At 36.7% G+C, this 21,842-nt stretch overlaps 2 protein-coding genes across 2 annotated transcripts; both read right to left on the bottom strand.

Annotated features, from left to right (window-relative positions):
• Positions 1-1,703: 1,703 nt before the first annotated feature.
• LOC146166587 (GPI ethanolamine phosphate transferase 3, catalytic subunit-like) lies at positions 1,704-13,609 on the bottom strand. Its single transcript, XM_083391027.1, has 13 exons — positions 13,284-13,609; positions 12,519-12,719; positions 11,614-11,766; positions 11,206-11,321; positions 10,366-10,508; positions 9,802-9,901; positions 8,782-9,625; positions 7,784-8,086; positions 6,612-6,721; positions 3,977-4,175; positions 2,997-3,214; positions 2,699-2,862; positions 1,704-2,016 (listed from the first exon to the last, which is right to left on the bottom strand). The coding sequence occupies exons 1-13, from the start codon at positions 13,607-13,609 to the stop codon at positions 1,813-1,815; spliced, it is 3,081 nt and encodes a 1,026-aa protein (XP_083247153.1). The 3' UTR covers positions 1,704-1,812.
• Positions 13,610-14,241: 632 nt separating this feature from the next.
• LOC146166586 (inhibitor of growth protein 3-like) lies at positions 14,242-18,244 on the bottom strand. The gene is made up of 5 exons (XM_083389299.1): positions 18,108-18,244; positions 17,028-17,177; positions 16,130-16,306; positions 15,508-15,756; positions 14,242-14,871 (listed from the first exon to the last, which is right to left on the bottom strand). Exons 1-5 carry the CDS (start codon positions 18,198-18,200, stop codon positions 14,242-14,244), a joined length of 1,299 nt encoding a protein of 432 aa, XP_083245425.1. The 5' UTR covers positions 18,201-18,244.
• Between the last annotated feature and the right edge of the window lie 3,598 nt (positions 18,245-21,842).

Raw genomic sequence — 21,842 nt, 5'->3', positions numbered from 1 at the left:
AACAGTCAGAAAATGCTGCATATACTTAAGTAAGGCCTATAATGTTTATTCTGCTATAACTTTAACCTCTAGCCACAATACATTTTGAAATAACTACAGCAATGACACCAGCATTAGTCACAAATTGAAGGACGGTATGTTAAACAAACAACCGAATGCAAGAAATTAAGAGAAAAATACACAACACACTTTTTTTTTATAAAATTATTTCGTTAAACTGAAAACACGTTTGTCAAACAGCCTGAGAATAAATCTAAATTACAATAGACAACAAAGATTTTTAATGTGTTTCACAAAAAAATAGGTACATTTTTATTTACGACGAGCCAAACAAATATTAGAGCTATCAGTTTAAAAAAAAAAATGGACAAATTTTACAGTAAGAGCGTCAAGTGTTTTTAATTCGTTGCTTTGCCCAAATAAAGTAAATCTAATTTTTTTACTTGGAAAACTTTAAAAGTCTGCTGATTTGAGGGCCCGCTTAATTAAATGCATATAAATAAAGGTTACAGTGTACTATTTTTCACAAACCACACCAAACAAACAAGTAATAGGATGTTTAACAATATACCTGATAGTAGGGGGTGGGAGAAACGTACCCGATGTTTTTGACAACAATTGGAATTACAATGACGGTTTAGTTCAGTGGTTCTCAATCTTTTTTTCTTTCGTGGCCCATTTACGTTGCAAAAAAAAATCTGTGGCCCAATAGTTTTATGAAAGAAAAAACTGTAAAATAGGTTTAGAACAAAACACAGCAGAACATATTTCAAAACATATTATTTATTCAACCGTGCATTAGTTAGATGCTTGCGGCTGAACAATAAATTTAAATTTCGTTTTAATTTTTCCCCAAGCCATTATTCCTGAAAAATTAAATAAATCTAGCTTTTTAAATTAGTCTGTGGCCCACCTCAAATGTTCTTATGGCCCACCAGTGAGCCATGGCCCACTGGTTGAGAACTGCTGGATTAAATAGGCATAAAAAAAAACTAAATGAAACGTGTAAACGTGATTTTTTGCCGGTGGTAAAACAAAAAAACATTTTGCACTGGAAAACATTCTGTTCGCATTTTTTAACGCAAAAAATCCTTTTTTTAAAAGTTGGTTCACGTGTACCCAGTACTTTTAATAAATTTACCTTTTAAGTTGGAAATCGTTAAGGGTTGCCTCATAATTTTATGAAAAAAAATCAACGTCATTCAAATAAATTTGTAGGTTTTTAAATATCTATACTTGAAGTGCTTGACGTTTTCCTAATATTCGAAAACAAAACAGTATAAATGCCATGAAAACAATCTAAAATGTTTTTTATTTATTTTACCGTCACTTTTTTAGCACACAACTTAAGCCGGGCGAAAATAAACTCAAAGACTATTCAAACTTTGGAACAAAGATAAGTTTTCTTTGAAGAATTTAAGACAACCCTGTCGTTGCATTGAATCTTGAATAAGACTGAAAATCCCATAATGTTTTGGTATCGGATCGGCACCGATACAACGCTAATATCGGACGAGTACCGATACTACCACTTAGTATCGTATCGGCACAGATACCCGCTAATATCGGACGAGAACCGATACTACCACTCGAGTATCGTATCGGCGATACCACGCTAATATCGGACGAGAACCGATACTTCCACTCGAGTATCGTATCGGCGATACCACGCTAATATCGGACGATATCTGATACTACCACTTAGTATCGTATGGGCACCGATACAACCCTAATATCGGACGAGTACCGATATCAGACAACCACAATAACAACGACCATAAACAAGAAAAAATTAGCCAACCAAAACAACGCTTATTGGCCTGAGTTCTTTGACGAGTGAAAATCCACCCAGGCGAGCAGTTTGGCGCGCAGACGAGCCGCGAAGCAGAACGAGCCGATGGAGAAGAGACAAACCACCAGGACAGCTGCGATCTCGTAGAGGTAGCGGGGAGCAAAAATCCACCAGACCATTAAGTGGCGACGATGGATGAAGCTGGCAACCATACAACCCAAGGCCTGCGCGATATAAGGACGTGTTAGTACGCGACACCGGACACAGTACTGTAGGAATAAGGGATGTCCGATAAATTTTATTCCTATACCGATAGCCGATATTTTCGGATAAAAAGTATACAAAATAACGTCATTACTAAATTACGTCATTACGAAATGACGTCATTACTAAATGACGTCATTACTATGCTAGTACGCGGCAGTTGACACAGTAGTAGGGATTGGGGATGACCAATACTTGAAATTTTGATCCGATATGAGTAGGGATCACGGGCGGATCCAGGGGGACCATGCTACCCCCACAAACTGTATATTTTGCCTTTCTACGCAAATGTAAAAAAATCACGCGAAATTGTTGTTTTTCGATAACATCTTAGCTTTTGTATTGAGATTAACACCTTTCAAAAAAAACAAAAAAAAAAACTATACATCCTAAAGCTTTTTAACCATAGTTATCCGACCTAGTAGCGATATTTTTTGTCGGACATCCCTTTTAGACACAGTAGTAGGGATTTTAATTTCGCAAGATTGTCGATCTAAACCAGGGATTCTTGAACTGGGGTCCATGGACACCTTGGGGGTCCGTGAACTAGTTTTAGGGGGTCCATAAAGGCCTAATTTAAATATTAGTCTATATTTAAGAAGTAATCAATTTGTCGTAGAAAACCAAATTTTCAAATCTTACCTTTAAAGTTTGCATAGTGATGTGTTTTGTGAAGAGATCGCGCAAAGCCGGAATGAAGGTCTCTGATTGGATGAAATGCAACTCGCTCTCGTAGGCGCCGCCCTTTTCGCGTGACGTAAGACGGCCGCGCGTGATTGGCCAGAAAAGTAGGAGGGGCAGTAATACTGCCAAAAAAATAATTAGAATTGTTTTCACGCAATGGATGTTTGCTTTTTATGGCCACAAAACAAATTACCGAAAGAGCTTAAGCAAATACTTTGTTTGTGACACAACTACATTAATTAAAGAACCAACCAACCTGTGTGGAGAATCTGTGATGCGTAAATGTGTGACGTCACCATGAGGGCGGGTAGGACCACGGTGGGGTGGCTGCCCCGGAAACCGACAAAGGCCGCGTTCCAGGGAATCCCCGAAATGGCGCCCTGGTGCCCGGTGGCGAACCACCAGAATGAAGTTGAAATTGACCAAAGAGCAACCGACGGCCATGAAGCCTCGGTAACGTCGGGGTCACCAATTCTGGACAAAATGCAAGCAAAGGTATCATGTTACAGATCTCTACATAAATACCAAAAAATAAAACGCTATTCCTAGTCATTTGGAAAAATATCTCAAGTAAAAGTCTTTTCAAAATGTAAAAAATCATGTCCCAGTTAAGTCATTATTAGAGCATCTCCAAAATAAATCACTAATTTAACCAATTCTGAAAAGAGTAAGATTAAGTTAATTGAGACATCTTAGGAGTCAGCAGTAATGGCTTAAATTTGGTTAATTTAAAGGAAACGTCGGTGTAGCCATTTCTGTAAAATATGCAAGCGAAGTTAAAAGGAAACTTCGGGGTCTAATTCTGGAAAGAGTAATATTAATTTAGGTGAGAGATTTTAGGTGATTTCAAAAGTTAAAAATAAGGCATTTTAGAAGTCACTAGTAATGAACTAAATTTAGGTGATTTAAGCAAAAAATGCAAGAAAAGTAAAAAAATTCAAATTTTCATTTTTGAATTTAACAAAAATGGTGAAATCACAGGCATGGTACTTTGTAAATTGAAGGAAACATTGAGCATACCAATCCGACTAATAAATAAAAAGAAAAAAGCTAAAGTAAAAAAAAGTTAACAGTTGGACATTTGTGAAATCAAAAGGCGAGTCAATTAAAACATTTAAATTTTAGAACCACAAAATAATCTGATTGTAAATCGAAAAAAATAGTACACGGCCAACCTAATATAAACTGTGACTAGAAAAACAAAACAAAGTCCAAGAACACAAAAACAACCTGTGCTTGGCGATGGCGATCAGTTCTAGCAGCAGGTAAGTCACGATTACGTAGCAAAGCATCAGTAGCGCATACTCTGCTTCCAGTAACAGTAAAGCGAAGAGGACTGTCACCTCACCAAGACCGATGAAAGCAGCGGAACCTACTGTGTATAGACCAAAGGCTGCTGGGAGAGCTGCTGGCGGTCTATGCTGATGTTGGTTGCCTGCAAAAAATTATTGTTGTGATTGGGTTATTTGTCTTCTGGCAGTGTTGTAATGACTTAAGTCAATGACTTGTGACTTGACTTAAGTCTTTTGGCCAAAATGACTTGACTTGACTTAAGTCATTTGGACAAATGACTTGGGTTAAAATAAATTGTTTTAGTTAACCAATTATTTTTAAATTTGCGTTATTTATCCCAATCTTTGCACATAAAAGAATTTGCTTGTTACATGCTGCTTTTATGTTATTTTTAACTTGAGTTGCTCATAATAATCGGAGGAGTTTGTCGGTTTTCATAATTTAAAGTTTTATTTTTTTGACAAGGGCTGGACATGAAGTTGACTTGCTCTAATTATGACTTGACTGGGACTTGACTTGTTATTTATTCAAAAAGACTTGACTTGGACTTAAGTTATTTTACGAATGACTTGACTGGGACTTAAGTTATTTCAAAATGATTTGTTTACAACACTGACTGCTGCATCTTGGGAGGTTTCTGGAAAGAAGTTTAAGTAAGCGGAAGATGAAAGTTTGGGTATTACAGAAGAGATAACGCTGTAAAAACATTACTTTTGACTTAACTTTTTGTTAAATATCATGCAGGGGGCAAAAGCTAATACTAGGTCTTAGACGTGTTCTTGTTACATAGTATTATTATATACCGTTGGATGGGAGGCACTACCCGATGTTATATAAGGTAAAAGGCATCAGTGATTTTTTTAATATCTATAATTGTTTCTTCAAACAATTACGACGTATCGGATAAGGGGTGTTCAATAACATTGTATCGGGGTTGATACCGGATGCCAAGAGTTAGTATCGTTACTCGTCACATAATAAGGTTGAGTATCGGTGCCGATCCGACTCCAAATTAAGACTTTAAGACTGGATATGCGATCTAACGTGGAAATATATAATCCGTATGGTTTAACCCAGGGATGTCCGCGGCCCGCCTGATGTTTACGTGTGGCCCACCACTTATTCTCACTTTCAGTAGTCTTTATTTAAAACAATGTTTTCACTACCATTAAAACGTGGTGAACTCGCAGTGTTTGATGTAGGCCTAATCTTGTATATTTTAAGACTATAATCGAGTCTAATGTCGCATTTCAACATCCGTCGAACACTTTTGTGCACAATTATTGCTAAGCAAGATTGGTGTTTTTCTAAATGTGTGTTTTATTGCCGACATTTTTAAGGAAATACATCAGCCCAAAGGTGTCGTACCATGACATGATACGGCATGGCGATATTTACTTGCATATTTACGCACGAGTTCACTCTCAAAGAGCGGGTGTTTATAAGTGAAGTTGTTTTATGACGTAGCTTATGACGTCACCTATTTAATTTAATAGGTTTTTCCTATCGAAAATTTTGAAATAGGTTTTTCCTAAAATCGAAATTTTTGAAGTTGCAATGCGGCCCATTCTGCTAAAAGGTTGGACATCCCTGGTTAACCTATTTAAATCAATTTCCTCACATTAAAGCAAATTTTGACCTTACTCATCGAATAAACTGTCGCTACCGGGCATAGTAATAATAATCAAAAACAGCTCGTCTGGTAATTAAAATTCTTAACCAACATTTTGAATTCGACAACCTATTTAAATCGCCTTTGTCAGGGTGAACGACTATTGAATCTTTCAATTTAATCTATTTCACTTGTTTCAGAATAGCAGTGACGTCATTTGCTGTCGTATCGGAACGCGATTTTTTTTTTCAAAATATCGGGTATCGGGTATCACTGAAATAATTTCCAGGTGTACAACGTGTTTTGTTAGTGCTATAATTTAAATAACGACAAATGAAGCATTACTTTTAATTTGGCCTGGCTTACATCATAACATTACGAATCCCCTCAAGTTAAAGATTATATTGGGTCTAGGTTTTCAACCGCGGCTCCTAACCGTCTTTTTAGAAGGACCCAAATAGAGAGAATTCAAAGTTGTTTATTTTCGTTTCTATTGTTTTTCACATTTATATTTTTGCAGAAACCGCTTTCACAGTTTAAAGCAGATGATGTCAGTTGACTAAAAAGTTAAAACAAACACTTTTAATTTTACTTTTGAAGTGTAATTTAGTAATGCACTCACTTCATTAATTTAGAGGGGCGTTTAGGAATCTGTTTAGGCCAAGGGGGCACTAGTATGAAAAAGGTTGGGAAACACTGGTCTACCATCTTGCTGTTTTTTTTTAATTACAGTGTTTTTATGTGAAATTACAGTGCACCAGATGTCAAAAACATGTTTTAACAAATCAATAGGAAGCGGTATCTATTTCTAGTTTTAGATTTCGATTCTACCCGATAACGTAACAGGTATTGTGCTTAAGAATCTAAACCGCCGATTTTCAACTCTTCGAAAGATTTAATATTGCAGGTTTAGCTTTAGATTGAGTCCAGAAATACGTTTCTTGCAATGTTGTTAATTTTTCCTACCGTTAGCCTTCGAGCTGGAATTTTTCCCGAGTTGCTGACGCAGTTGGTGAAAGCTGGAAATAACTTGATCCTCGAACTTTTGGTCAGGGTTGTCAACATAGCGACCACGACTGAAAAACAAATATCAGGGAAATGTCATCTAGGGAATATATTAAAACCAGAGCGGCAGATTCCGACTCAAGGGGAAAAAATAAACTGGAGTTCGACTCAGGGTAAATTGCCGATTCCGTCGAGACCATAGCGCGGCTTCGATTCTGCAGCATGTATTTCACCCATTTACTTAAATTAAACAGGTTGGATATAGAGCAATCCACTTAAAGCAGGGGTTTTTAAACTGGGGTTCATGGACCCCTTGGGGTCCGTGAACTAGTTTTAGGGGGTCCATAAAGGCCTAATTGAAATATTAGTCTATATTTAAGAACCGGAATCAGCAGATTTATGAAGTCTATTTGTACTGTGACGTAAATTTATGACGCAATTTTTGAATTTTTTTTGCCTACCGTGGTCCATGAGAAGCAAAAAAAATTTTTAGGGTCCGCGGTAAAAAAAGTTTGAGAACCCCTTACTTTAAGGGATGTCTTACAACTTATCCAGCTACAATACGTGGTTGGTCAATATCTTTCTGTCTGACGTTTAACACTCGCGCAGCTACAGTTTAGATTTGATATGGCAAAAATCAGTAGTTTTTCACTTTACGCTTTGTTACACTTTCGCAGCTTCTCAAGTTTGTAAGCAGCCGAACCAAAACTAGCGAGAAGCTAGTTATCGGGTTTGATCTTGCCCGACACCTCGCGATACAAGTTCTAAAATTAAGAAAAAACAAGCTAGCTGTACGAAAACCATATAAATTTGGTTTGCAAATTATCCGGCCCGCCGAGACGGGGGCGCGAGTAATTTTTGCACAATATGCGCAAAAATGTGCAAAAAATGTTCGCAAAGGCATGTTGAAAGGTGCGTAAAAATCTGGAAAAAAAGGTGCGCACATTTTTACAGCCATTTTTAAAAGTATATACGCAAAGCTATTTTAAAAATGCGATTATCACGCAAATTGTGAAAAACAACGCCATGCCCCCTGTTGCAATTATCAATCTAAAAATAAACCGTAAAATTCCGCCCACCCAATTATCTACACCAGTACGAAACACTCTACGATCCGTTATATTAAGTCCCACCTATCGGGATAAACCAGGTGCGCGGTGACCGGCGACACAATCCACCAGGTGGCGCTGACGAGCAGCAGGGCGAATGCGCAGCGAGGCAGAACGGTGACGTAAGCATCAGGAAGGCTGTCCAGCAGGCGAGGGTCGGAAAGCTGCAGAAGCCAGTTGAGCGCCATACACAGCGCCGCCAGCGGCAGGATATTTCTGGCGCAAATCCGCGAGGGGGCGAGGAGAGCACGCGCGTTGCCGTTGCGCGCGAACCACTGGACCGTGACGAGCAGCAGGCCGACCAATGAGAGCGCGGAGACGACGAGGCTGCGGAAAGAAAAACAGTTGTATTTTCTTCTTCATTACCAGCATCTTTCGCGTCATCTCCACCCTGTGTCCTTATCTTGGCCCTCTTGTGCTGTTTTGCAACTTGAGATTTTTACAAAATCCGAACAACAACTAAGGTATTTTACCAACAGTTTACATAATATACTAATTCCAAATTTTTCAGTTTAAAAAAACTCAGCTAATATTCCCAATTAAAATATGGGTTCGTCAATTCGACGAGGCTGCGAAAAAGGAAAAACAGAACTATTTTATAAGTTCCTAAAAAGAAACTCCTTTTCAGCTTCAAATAGCATGCAGTATACCGAACAAATAAAAATTATTCAGGTTGCCATACAACTTTATACAAAAATTTCAAAACGTTTTAAAGAAAATTTGTAGGTTCTTAAAACTGGGCCGCTCGACGTTTTTTTAAATATAATTTTCAAACAAAACACTATAAAAAAAGTAATGGTCGAACACAATTAATATATTTTAAATTGTTGCTTTTACGACATTTTTTAATGCACAACTTAAGCTGGACATAAAATAAATTCAAAGCCTTTTAAAATAGCATAGGGTTTTTAAAAGAATTCGAAGATATTTAAAGGATTTTTACGATTCAAATATTTCGTGGTATCCCTGTCGTTTACCACGAATGCTACGTTTAAACTTCAAACTTTTTCTTTAGTTTTTACCTTGCCGCTGGACTTGTCCGTTGCAGCAACCGCAGTGGGTTTTCCTGCTCGGTTTGGTTGAAGCACCAGAACTGCTCGGGGCGACATTTGCGGAAAACGAAGGCAGCGCGGACCAAAACGGCCAGACAAGTGCATAACAAGCAAGCACCTGAACCCGGGACAGCAAGCCGAGTCCACAGCTGCGCCGCTCGCTTTTTCAAGCTTTTACCTGTTCTTTGAGTTCTACCTTTAGGCGGATCTAGGCTTCTGGCGAGAACAATTAGCAGCAGAAGCAAGGCTGATATGAAAAGGTAGCTCATGGCGCGGTCTTCGTTCAGTATAAGGCTGTTGCTGGTGTACAGGCCTGCGTATGCGGCGAGAAAGCAGGCGAGAAGTGACTTTGGGAAAGCGTTTTCACTTCGGCGGGAAACTGAGCGCCAAAATCCGGCCAAAGCAAACGCGACGGCCCCGAGCGAGATTAACCTTCCTGCTGTTTCTTTGTCGTTTTGCGCCAAAAAAATCAGCACTGAAAACGCCGCAACTATCCCCAGCGACTTTGGCTGGACCAGTTTGAAGCTGTGCGCCACAAAAACGGTGCAAATCAGCAGACCGGCAGCTATTAGGGCCTCGTCGAAGCGAGCCCAGATGCCGCGGCACATTTCGCGGGATTTACGAAGCAGTTTTCCGGCAGAAACCACGTCTTGGTCCCGTAAGGCGCGCCCGGCTAGATCTTGCAGTTGCTGTGTGATGGAGTCGTATTCCTCTTGGGGAAAGCTCTTGTGCGTTTCTTGGTATTCCCTGAGGTAGGTTAGGACTTGGCGAAGATTAAGGGAGAGCGCCTTCTTTAGGTTGGACTGCTGTTCGCCTGAAAAACAGTTGATACGTTGATCAAGCAGGCAAGACGTTAAGCAAGTAGGCAAGACGTTGATATAGAATAAACTATTTACTTTTCTGGAAAGGATTACTTTAAAAGTGTTTAATAGACCTCAAGAATTTAGAATTTAAAAGGTTGGTAAAAATCTAATAAATTTCTCAACTTACTGTGACTTTTCCCTGGACTTAAAGCTCCAATAAACGATCCGAGATTGGAAAATGGAATTGGAGATTCAAGTAAAAAGGAAAGAGTGGGAACAATATCGACCTGTGGAAAAGAAAATGAACTGTCAAAATGATCGTTTTGTTGTCCACAGGCTATATTTAAATTGTCTATTGTAAAGTAGTTGTTCCGGCAATATTTTCTTTATTAAATGTACCAACGTTTCGGTGACCTCTACGGAAAGCCTTCATCAGGACAATGCCTGGTTGTCAAAACATCGGCATATTTAAAAAATATTGTCGAAAGAACAATATTTCAATTGATACAATTTCTGGCAGCTACCATATAATCAAATTTAATGTGGTTTAGACAAAGAGTAAAAATTTTATAGGTTTGAATTATCTTACATTCAACATAAATGAAAGCTGAACAAGTTGGTTTAAAATTGACAACGAGAAAAAAAAAACAATCTACATTTACAGTAAACAAAGTAACACTTCTGTTTTTAAACAAAACGAAAGAGACTAAGAATTTGTAAATTGTCTTCAGCAGTCTGTAAACCTTCTTACCTGTTGGATTTTTGAGTCGTAGCAGTTCTTGTCGTAAGTTCTTTGCAGTTCAGTCATAAGGGAACCAGTTGGACTATAAACAAAGAGGGTTGTGTCAACCTCGTCTGATGTGGCACCACCGTGATCACCTGTCTCTGTCATGCCTGAAAATAGCACAAAAAAATTGAATCAAAATTTCCATATTACCCCACAGGGAAAATACAGCAATTTACACAATTTTGTTTTAATGCCAAAAAATAAATTTTGTTCTCATATTGTTTATTAGCTTGCAATAAATATGAGCTTAATCGTTATTACCGTTTAACATAAAAACATATTTTCCAAAATTCAGAGTTTCTGTACAATTGCACAAATAGGTATTGAGAAATGTTTTTTTTTATTCTATGCGGCTCAAAATTTTAAACTTGTCTAAACAGTTGAACAGCGATTTAGACTAATATCAGATCTGCAACAAAAAAACCTTAGTATCGACATCAATATATGTCTGATACTAGGATGTTATCAATGATAACAATGTAACACAGGCAGTTTAACTTTAAAGGTAAATTTAACTTTTAAGGTAAATTTATAACTGAACTTCTTCAAGCCAAATCAATTTTTTGCCAATTGACCTCTTAAAAAACCTTTGGGGGTTTAAATTTAACCAAATTTTGCTTATTTGAGTTGCTGTTATTTGGTATTGTATCTAATCGCAATAACTTTTTGTCCAAACGGTTGGGTACCAAAATAAAATGCAAAGCATTGGTAATCTATAGTCATCAGTTTGCTATTTGAAGCATTGTTTATTGAAGTGGAATTTCACTGATCAATTTTAAGAAAAAAACTTTTTCGTAAACTTACCGTGGTCGCCCATGACAATAAGAAGAGTGTCGTTGCTCATAGAGTGAACAACTGACTTGATCCAGTCATTTACTTGGTTCAGTTTAGCTGTCATCTCGTGATTTACAGGGCTATATCTGTTGTGAGACAACAAGGGTATTCAGTGACCAGTATTTCTTATTTGAGAACAATGAATAGTTTAATTTTATTTATGAAGCAAATTGATATTTAAAGTCATATCAAAGCTTACAAGATTTCTAAATTAATATTTTTATTTGATGAATATTATTCATTTTTATCATAATCTAAACTTAGAGAAAAAATAAGTATATTCTTTGTCTTTTAGAAGCAAAAGGCTATTCTGAAGGAAATTTTTTTTTTAAATTTAATAATTCTACAATTCCACAAATGTTTTGAAATCCAACAAACCTGTGACCACAGTGATCTACTCCGAGGAAATGTGCAATGATCAGGCCCCAGTTGTTCTTACTTATTTCCTTGTGTATATGTTGCATTATTCCGTTATCTACAGTGTGCAGATCCTTCACGTCAAACGATGGAAATGGAAGGGCAGTTTTAAATCTATTAGAGATGGAATTCAGATCACAGGCCGATTAGTAAGACAGAGTAAGATTATCAAAGCCAATAGTGAGGTAAGTATCATTTTAAACGTTTCAAATATCTCTTTATTCATTTTCACGTCATTTAATGATAAAGAGTCTTCTCAAATGTAACTTATAAATGTGGTGTGTGAGGTGTGTTACACAAGTAACACAAAATTACATGAAAAAAATTAAATCAATTTCAACTAAAGAGATTTGCTTTAAAAATATTTGTAAAATGTATAGTTATTTAAACAAACAAGGCAGATAGACAGAATTGAACACTATGGTATCTATTATATATATTTACTCCAGATAAAGATGTTTTAAGCCTTCAACAATTTATATGTGTAAGTACATATCATGACACCGCCATATAAAAAACTTCCATATATATATTTTAGTAATTTGAAGTAAATATATACTTATATATCGGATTAGCTTCTAGCAATTCTCACTATGATTACAAATAGCTTGAGAAGTGCATTGAAACGGAATTTTATTTGAATATAAGATAAACTGATGATGCCAATTATAAAATGCATTTTTATATTAAAAGTTTTACACCTTACTGCCTGATTTTTGTTTGAAGCTGAAGCGGTGCGCTTTTCAAGCTATGGTAAAATTTTAGAACTTTTATCGACATCATAATGTGTTCTGTTGGAGGGCAAGATTCTGTTGTGGAAACACATACTAAGCTTACGATTACAGATAGTACAACTATATGTATACCTTCCAGGGAACAAGTTCATCCAAGTATCGTCACCAAGTAAGGTGACATTGATGCCTTTTGCCACAAGCTGATCTATAATGTTGTCTTCACTGATCTCGGCGCTATCAAAATTATTGCTGATGTCCACAAAAGTTGGAAAACTTCCGGTCGTAAATCCTTTTATCCTCTGCATTGTAGTCGTAGGGGCATCGGCTTGAAATCTAGTTAGATTATGTATCTTTTTAAAGGAAAACAGTAATCATTGTGTAATTGAAAAAAAGGATATAATAGACAGAAAGTATACTGAACGTTCATATAAACAAACTGCATTCTGAGATCAATACATTTTGCATGATTTCTGTAAGGCATATAGTGTAGATATGAACATCATACTCTTTTGTTTGTATACTGGTATATGCAGAGGAGCTTTCAAGGTTAACCTCAATAAGTTCACCAAGAAAGGATTTATAGGCAAACAAAATAAACTAGACCGTTTTAAAATCATTACATAAGGCTCAGCAGTAAAACAAGTCAAAATGGAACAAATATATCCATCTTTGTTAGCAACTATGTATGTCTAATCCAAAATTTGGAAATCAGGTGGCACTTTTGAAGCCAAATGGGTGATAGATTAGATAAAATTCTAATTTAAAAAATGGTATAATGCTGACAAACTATACACAAGAAGCTTTTAATAAAATTATATTCAAATTTGTAGTTCGAGTGTCACCTAATTTCCCAAACTATGACTAAAAAATGTTTTTGAAAAAAAACAAGAGACCAACCTGAAAAGCCTAGCGCTTGCACATCCTTTTTCTTCTGCAAGTTCCCTGAAGATCTTGAGTTTGTTAATATATGGCAGATCTGCAGGTGTGTCGTTGTACCAGGCAAAATCGAATCTCAGGGCATCAATTATAAGCACGATGGCTTTACTGTGAACTCTGTTAGCACCAGTCGCCACATAACAGGTGCCATTGCTGCTTTTGTGGCATGAACTTTTCCGACTTATTTCGTGTCTGGTCAAAAGAAAGCCATTTGCGAATATGGCGATTCCAATCCAGAGCAGTAGAAGAGACAGCAGTAAGCACCCTAGCTCTTTACAAAAACCCATGGGACCCACCCTAGGCACTAAAGCACAAGAATCAGTGAAAGAATATGTTATTATGGCACGCAGAACAGCGATATGGCTATGTTTTCATACGGAGCATATCAAGCAGAGGTTACAGCTACTTAACGAGTTTTAGATCTGCATTTTTGGAAATAGCTATGTAATCTTGGAACCAAAATAAGTCATATACAAATTATAAAAAAATCTCAAAAATTCGAAACAAAATGAGTTCTGACTTACCAAAGTGACTTTAACTAATTAAAACACAAATTGGTTACTGTTTTTTTAGCATTTTTTGATAGTACTAATAATTGCAATACACTGTTAGTTAACAAAAATATGCATACAGTCATTTTAATTATGCCACTTATTGGGAACAATTGACATGAAATCACATGCAAGACGTTAGGTATAGAATAAACTATTTATTAGCCAAAAAGTTTGAAAGACATAAAAGAAAACAGTTGATTTTACAATTGTTAATGTTTACAGATGAAACTTTGGTATTAAAAACATTTGATGACAGACTTCAGTTTGCTGCCAAAATGGGCTGGCGACATATTTGATAATAAGAAAAGTATTTGCAAAATTCAATTATTTTTCAGTTAAATTTTTAAACTGGGAATATTAATATTCTACTTTGCTTTATTTCTTCTCTTCATGGTTTGCGTGCACTGTGGACAATACCACTTTCCTTTCGGAGCCTCAACTAGTCCAACACAGCCGTAGTGAAACCACTCGATGGGGCACTTGTCATTGTCGCAACCCACCATTTCCCCGTAGGACACATGATTGCACAGGCAATATCTCGGTTCATTGGGGTCGTAAGTCCACTCTACCGAGCCACTTTCTACAACTTCAACCCCAGACGAGTCCGGCACCGTTTCGCCCGCCACATGCTCCTTCTTTTTCTGTTCGTGTCGCGCTTCGGCGTGTTTCATGCGCTCCTGAACCCAAGCGGCAGCTTTAGAGGTTTGCTTTTTGGTTCTCGACGGTCGAAGGATTGTGTGGCCGCCTGATCCGATGCTAGAATCGCTGACAATTTCCGCGCTCGTGTCTTGGGGGTCTAACGCCATTCCCTCCATATCGATGAACCTGCTTGCCCCTTCGGACATCCGGTGGCTATCAAGTTTGTTTGACGATGAACGACGGCTGATGTGGCCCGTCGAAGAGCTCCTTACTTCAATGTTGGATGTAGACGGTTGACTGAGATTGGTTAACTTTTCATCTAAGAAATATAGTAAAGAATTTTTTATATTTTTTTGCTTGTTTGACATTTAAAAAGTTAATTTTACTGAAAATGGGTTAAACCATAAACTAAAATCTAGTATATATATTAGATACTAAAAGAGATAAGGCATTGTTACTCAAAGTGGTACATATTAATGTTTCATTGGGTCTATTTACCATATTTTGAATTATTTAACTGATAGATTTTATTAGCTTTAGCATATCCTTATAGCTAATTTGTACATTTAAATATTTGTAAAGCATTTTTTTTTCTTGTTTTAATAATTTTATGAGGAGCCCAACTATTTTCAAAAATGAAAATATTAACATAAAAAATGGGGTCCGTGGAACCTTTAGTGGTAGGTGAGCCATTTTTTGGGGGGTCCAATAAGGTTTAAAAAAAATCTTACTGTGTAATTCAAACTGAAATAAATTTCCTCAAAAAAGAGATTAACTGAAAAAATGCTTTGGTGTCTTGAGTATATTTAGACTTAATTTGTGTTCATATTTACGCAGAAGTTGCACCAAATTAAGTCTACATGTTTGATGATGTCATCTCACACAAATTTCTGCCTACCCTTTTTTTGGGGCCCCACATAAAAAATTTTTAAAGAATCCCAAAAAAACATAAAACACCATAGTACAGATAAATATAAACAACAATAGAAAACTATCTTACCATTGAGGTCCGCATCTATCATACTGGAGAGGGTTTCCGCAGGAAAGCTGTCTTGAAGGTCGGGGTACAACGTTGTCGTTTCTGCCTGGAGATGTGCCAATAGCTCCGACTCGGGCAGAAGTTCGACTTTCGTCTTCTTGTCGGGCGGGTCGTCACCGTTGCTGGTTGGCATGGAAACAAGTGAAGTGCTTGAAGCTGATTGGGTGATGTTTTGCGATTGTTTGCGCTTTTCTTTGTGAGGCTGCAGGAATATATGGTTGCCACAAAAACATTATGAAAAAAATTCAAAGATTTTTTAAAGAAAATGTAAAGGTTTTCAAAGAGATAAAATTGGATTGCTCAGCGTTTGTTTTTACATTTAATTCTAAACCAAAACATTATAAATGGTCAAAACACATTTAGAAAAAACATTTTAATGTTTTTTTGTTTTTTTTTTCGAAAACACATAACTTGAGCTAGACATAAAATAAATGCAAAGTCTTTTAAAAAACAAAGGTTTTTAAAGACTTTTTTCACGTAAAGCCAAAAACTTTGTGCCAGCCCTGTTAGAGCAAAATTACACAATTACAGAAATATATTTTCAGAATACAAAAAAAAAATAAAAAATTACTTACAAAACCCGGCACTCTCTGTTGACTCGCTGGATTGTCAAGCTCCAACGATTTTCGTTCCAGGATTTCAGTGATGCCTGCATTGTCAGCTTCAAGCTCCATTTTAAACTTTGACAATTCTTGGTCGAGTTTACGGAGATGTCGGTCCACAAGATCGTAAATCTGATTGGCGAGCTGAACCTGAATGAGACGCAAATAAAATGCATAGAAATATAATTTGGTAGGTACAGTGTTTTAAAGAAACGATCGTTTAAAATTACCCTACTTTTGTAACTCCAACAGAGAATTTTCAGTTAGTCTTTGTCTTTTTTATCATTTTTTAACTTCTCTTCAAATTTCGTAGCACTCACAGAAGTGAAATAAAAAACAACACAGGTATGTACGATATGATCTGTGTTGGTCGGAAATCGCTACTTTTTGGTTAAGCACAATTTGTTAGCTTCCTAGTTAATAGCAATGATATATTCAAAACTTTGGTTTTAAAATTTGTATTTAGGTATCGCAATCGTGCATTCATGTAATGTGCAGCATGGTTGTATTTACACTGAGTTGGGAATACTACATCAACTAGGCTGAGGAGTTGTAGCCGAACACACAGTTCCGGAGCCATGCATTTCAGCTAGAGAGAAAGACAGTGTAATAGCCAGAGCCATTTTTGCTATGTTTGTCAAGATTGGGGATAGTTTTATTACTTTTGTGAAGCCGGAGATGGAGCCATTTTTATTGCGACTGTGAAGCAGGAACCAGAGTTATTGGTCAAGTTTTGATAACTCTGGTCAATCGTTTAACGAGTTGAAAAAACATAAATGTGCAGTCCCTAATCATGGTGTGCATTTAAATCGACTTAAAATCCGTTGGTTGCCGCAAAAAAAACAAAAAAAAAAACAAGTTTAGAACATACTTTTTCATCCGCTTCATCCAAACATTTGTTGTATTCTTTTCTTATTTCATCATAGGCTTCGTCGGCACCCTGAAACTTTGCTTTTCTTAGCGAACATTTCTGAAACAGTTTTGTTGCCCTTTCTTTCAAAGTGTCAATGGTGTTCTGGACCTGGATGGTACAAATAAAAACAAGCTTTAAAGCATAATGGCTTGAGATTAAAATAAACACTGTTCACAAACGAATGGCCATTTAAGGTTATAGAGAAGTGTACACTGAAGTCATTGCAGACTCACAGAATTTGTCGATCAACGATAACAAGCAAGGCAGGCTAGAAAAATAACTAGCCTGCAATAAGGTTTGAACTCACGGCCTTGGTCATACCGCTAATACAGAAGTGGGTATACATTTTTGTATGGAATAAATCTTGATAAGAGAAGTTCAAAAATGCTAATGATTTCGTCTTTGTAAAAATAAATCCCCTGCGCAGTTGCAACCTTAGTCCAGTCTGCATTTAATGGCACAACAAGATCTTGGGCCAGATTTGAAACTTTGGATTTTGCGTGGGGGAGACAATTTTGCAGCTTAAAATTGCACGGCTGTAATAACATTTCCGCCCCAATTTGCACGGGAATAACAGTATTTCTAAAATTTGCACGGTTACTGAAAATTGTTGGAGTGATGAAAGTTTTGCATGTTTGAGTTCTTCGCAGCTCATTGCATTTTACGTTGATTTTAAAACAAATGCGCGGCTATGAGCGTGGCCGAGTGGGAAACTGCACGGGGGATAAATTGAAAAAATTCCCCGCGCAAGGCTTACTTTCCAACCTGGATCTTGGGTGCCAGTCTTTAAAGCATGGCAGATGTCGAAAGAATTTTGCGGGTTTTTATGTGTGCAAGTTATTAATTCAAGCGTGCACACAAATCACTTTTGAAAAAACTGGAGTTTTCAGTGGTGCCTAATATAAGTTTTCAATATGGGGTAAAACTTAATATCAGCCAGAAAACTTTTAGCAGTAACTTTATTACAGCCGCGTAATTTTAAGTTGCACAAACATCTCCCAAGTGCAAAAAAATAAATATTTTAATACCAATGCAAACCTGCAAATCCATTTCTCTCATATCGGTGAATCGTTCACTTAGATCTGAGGGAAGGTGCTCTATTAGTTCTAAATAATCTTCGAGGTAAAGCATGATTGTTGTCTAAATTTTCCCTAATTTAACAATCTATAAATTCTTAAATTGATGGTATCAAAAGAGTGTAATGTTAGTAATGCACAACATAAATTTGTCGCTTGTCGCATTGTAGTTTTGTAAACATTAAATAAAATATTAGCAAACAAAAGATGAAATTTATGCATATAAAGTGCTTTTAGTTAAGCAAACATTCTTTACGCATTAATATTCATTTTATATTTTTGAAATTATGTTATGTTTTTTTAATAATGATGTTTTGCCTTTTGTCATTTGTGCTGAATGTCGCGTTTGGTTAAGCGACATAAAAGGTGATTTCCCTTTTCTGTAAATTTGCCTCCATTTTTGGTTTTATGATGTTTTTGAGCACAATTTTTGTACAATTAAATCAGGGGTCGGCAACCTTTTTCTAGTCGCGGGCCAAAACCAAACTCAGAAAGGTCTCTGAGGGCCGCACAAAATGTTAACTTATAATTGTTTTATTAACATGTTAGAACTGTGAATCAGGCGGGGCTCGGATAGTTTTTGCACTTGAAAATTACATTTAAGGAGGCAGTAAAGTGTTGACGCAAAGCGAAAAAAAGCGTTTGTATGTTTTAAAATTCGAGTTCACACGTCGTCACCTATACTACTCATGAAAAGTGTAATAAAACTACTTTAATGGAACGCGATAAAATTGAAAGGTAACCTAGCTAAGTGTTATTTATTTTTTAGCGCGATTTTTTTTTTGGTTTACGAACATTTCTTGCAAGTTTTTATTACATTGACGAAAACAAAAAATAATTAAAATGATAAAAAATATATGTCCAATATTTTAGAATACGCTTTTTTTTCGCGACACAACGGTAAAGAAGCGCTGATCTAGTTCAAAAGACAGCATCAAAACGTAAACAAACCGGACGTAGAAAGATCATTCGCGCGAAGCTCGAAAAATTTTTCGAACTTACGTAGTTAAAATAGTCAAAAAGTATGTGAAATGGACTCGTGTCTAAGTTGTCAAAGAGGCGGCGGGCCCGATGAATTACATTGGGCCGTAGGTTGCCGACCCCTGAATTGAATAGTAAGGTAAAACAACGAAGCTCATAGACTTAGTTGTTGTAAAGAAGTGAAGTGGCACTAAATAGCCAGAAAATTGTTTAAAAAAAATACGCCAGTAAATTGTTAAAAAAAGGGTATTGTCAACATCAGTTGGCTTGTTTAAGATTTTAGCCTGTATAAAGGTTCGAACTCACTACCTCGGACATCGTCGCTCTTCTATGTGTGGGAGACTGGGAGTGCAAGCTGGTCGAAAAACATATTTTTCGTAAATTTAACCTCGTGATATAGTGGTTTGTGGATAGTTGATGCTTAACAAAGACCTAAGTGTATTCAAAACACATTTAACAACTTTACAGTGCTTAGTACATCAAAGCAGGGCTGCGGAGTCGGTTAAAAAAAACCCGAGTCCGAGTCCGACCAACTACAGTAACTTAAAAATTAACCCAACTACAGTAACTTAAAAATTGAGAGAAGTGTCATGAAAGAAGCACAGCTGACCGTAGCAGACAACTCTATGGTTTTATTGCGACGTGGCCTCGGCGCTTTTTCGGTGGCATGTGCGGTTGCTCTCGCCATTTCGGGAAAAACAAGATGTGTAGACAATAGACATGGTAGCATTCTTCATACCGGGTCACACTAGGAAACCGGCCCACTGTAGAGGCTAACCTTATTACTTTTTCCTGCTTTCAAAAGTTTTTTTTTATTTTGCAGGAGTTAGTTTATTCGGCCAGCCGATGTTATTTTTACCTGAATTATGACGTCACGCAATGGTATACTTTTGTGACGTCATATCTGAAAAAAATTCATGGCCCTCCCCAAACTGAAATCCTAGATCCGCGCCTGGTTATCATACTATCGGACATATCGGCCATATATTAACATTCGATCAACTTAATCATTCTGAATTTATATTGCCGCAAAGTTTATGTTGGTATAAATGAATCATATAACTTATAGATTGATTGATATAAAGTATTAATTAAGTTGATATCATTTATGCGGTTTGTGAGTCCATTCATAAACCTAAAAATCAGGCTATATTTAAAAAGGCACATGCAATCAAATTTGGCAGTTGCGCTTTCGTGCAACAAGTAAATAAAATAAAACATCGCATGGGATAGGGACTTTTCAGGACACGGTAAAATGAAAGCTAAGAAATTCAAAAACCTTATGGTGAAAAGGTGAAAACAATTTAGATAGTCCATAAAAAATGCTAAATATGCTAAATGCGTGGCTATCTCTTAATCAGCAAATCATTAAAACAATTACGAGAGTATTGTAAGTATGCCTGGCATACCGTTAATTAACAGACGCTATTAATGTCTGGCAAGCGGATATCGGTGTCACAATATTGCGGGCGGCACCGTTGAGGGATGTACGCAAACAAACATCCTTCCTTTTCATAAAGTTGGTTTGAAACGTATGCGCCTTTCCTTTGTTCCATAATTTTAGTATTTATTGTTTAAGAACATCACATGACACAGCTTTTCTTACGCGATATGCCTACGTGATAATATTTCAGATACATTAAGTTCACAAGTTTAAATCATTGTGTAGTGCCCACTAACAATGAACGCCCATTGTAACACCTCACAATGAGAAAGGGTCATTCGAACGTTTTCAAATTGTCACCGGGCCTGAAAAAGTGACGTAATCAGTTCATACTTCTGTCATCTGATTTTATCGAAAACAAAGCTGCGATGTTATTTTTCGAACAGTATTGTTTTTAATCGAGTAATGGCCAACATGCGCAAGGTTGGTAAGTAATGTGTCTATTAAGTTTATATATGTCACCGTACATTTGACAGCATTAATACATTTAAAAAATGTCGTAATTTTTCCTGACATAATTCGAATTTTTTTCTTTAAAACATAATCTTTAGTAAAAACAAATGTGTCTGTTGCCTCCTTGACAACTGATTAATTTTTGCCAATGTCAAAAATGCTTGAGTGATAAGAAACACAGAATAACGCCAAGAAGCGTCATTTGCAGAGGCGAACAGTCTGGGCATTCAAACACCAGTTTCGCCATAATAACCAACTTTTCCTTTTATCGACGCCAATTCATATCAATGTAAACAGCTTCAGTGCAATAAAATGTGCCTACTATTAGCCAAAGGTCCCGAATTATGTAATCCTAGTTTAAAACCAAAACTCTAATCGCAAATTCTTGTACGTTTGAAAATAGTAATATCCAACCTTATTGAGTAGTTTGAGTTTATTATTTGCATCATTACAAATATCGAAAGGTTATCTTGTGGTATCTGAAAAATGACACAAAGTGAACCCACTCGCATTTGACACGGAGTAACCCCTGAAAAGAGGCGTAGTGATCAGCTGACCCCGTCACGGCTGAGCGGTTTCCTGCTTTAAAGATACGCCAGTTTTTTGTTTTGGTTTGTTTTCTTCACTAGTTTTATTGTTGTCTCTGAACGGAACGCAGTTTATTAGAGGCAAGTTAATGTGAATTGCAGGTAAGCGATAGTTCACTTATTGACCAGAAGAAGCGAGTTAATCTATATCTAATTACCCAGTTGGCTTAGCCTTTCTATTAAATCTAAACCAGAAAATATTTAAATGATTGTCTTTAATGTGAACCTACTG

Source organism: Ascidiella aspersa, chromosome 1, assembly GCF_963924565.1.
Source record: "Ascidiella aspersa chromosome 1, kaAscAspe10.2, whole genome shotgun sequence".
Taxonomy (NCBI): domain Eukaryota; kingdom Metazoa; phylum Chordata; class Ascidiacea; order Phlebobranchia; family Ascidiidae; genus Ascidiella; species Ascidiella aspersa.
Note: the sequence above shows the minus strand (reverse complement) of the source record. Positions and strands in the feature narration are given on the sequence as shown.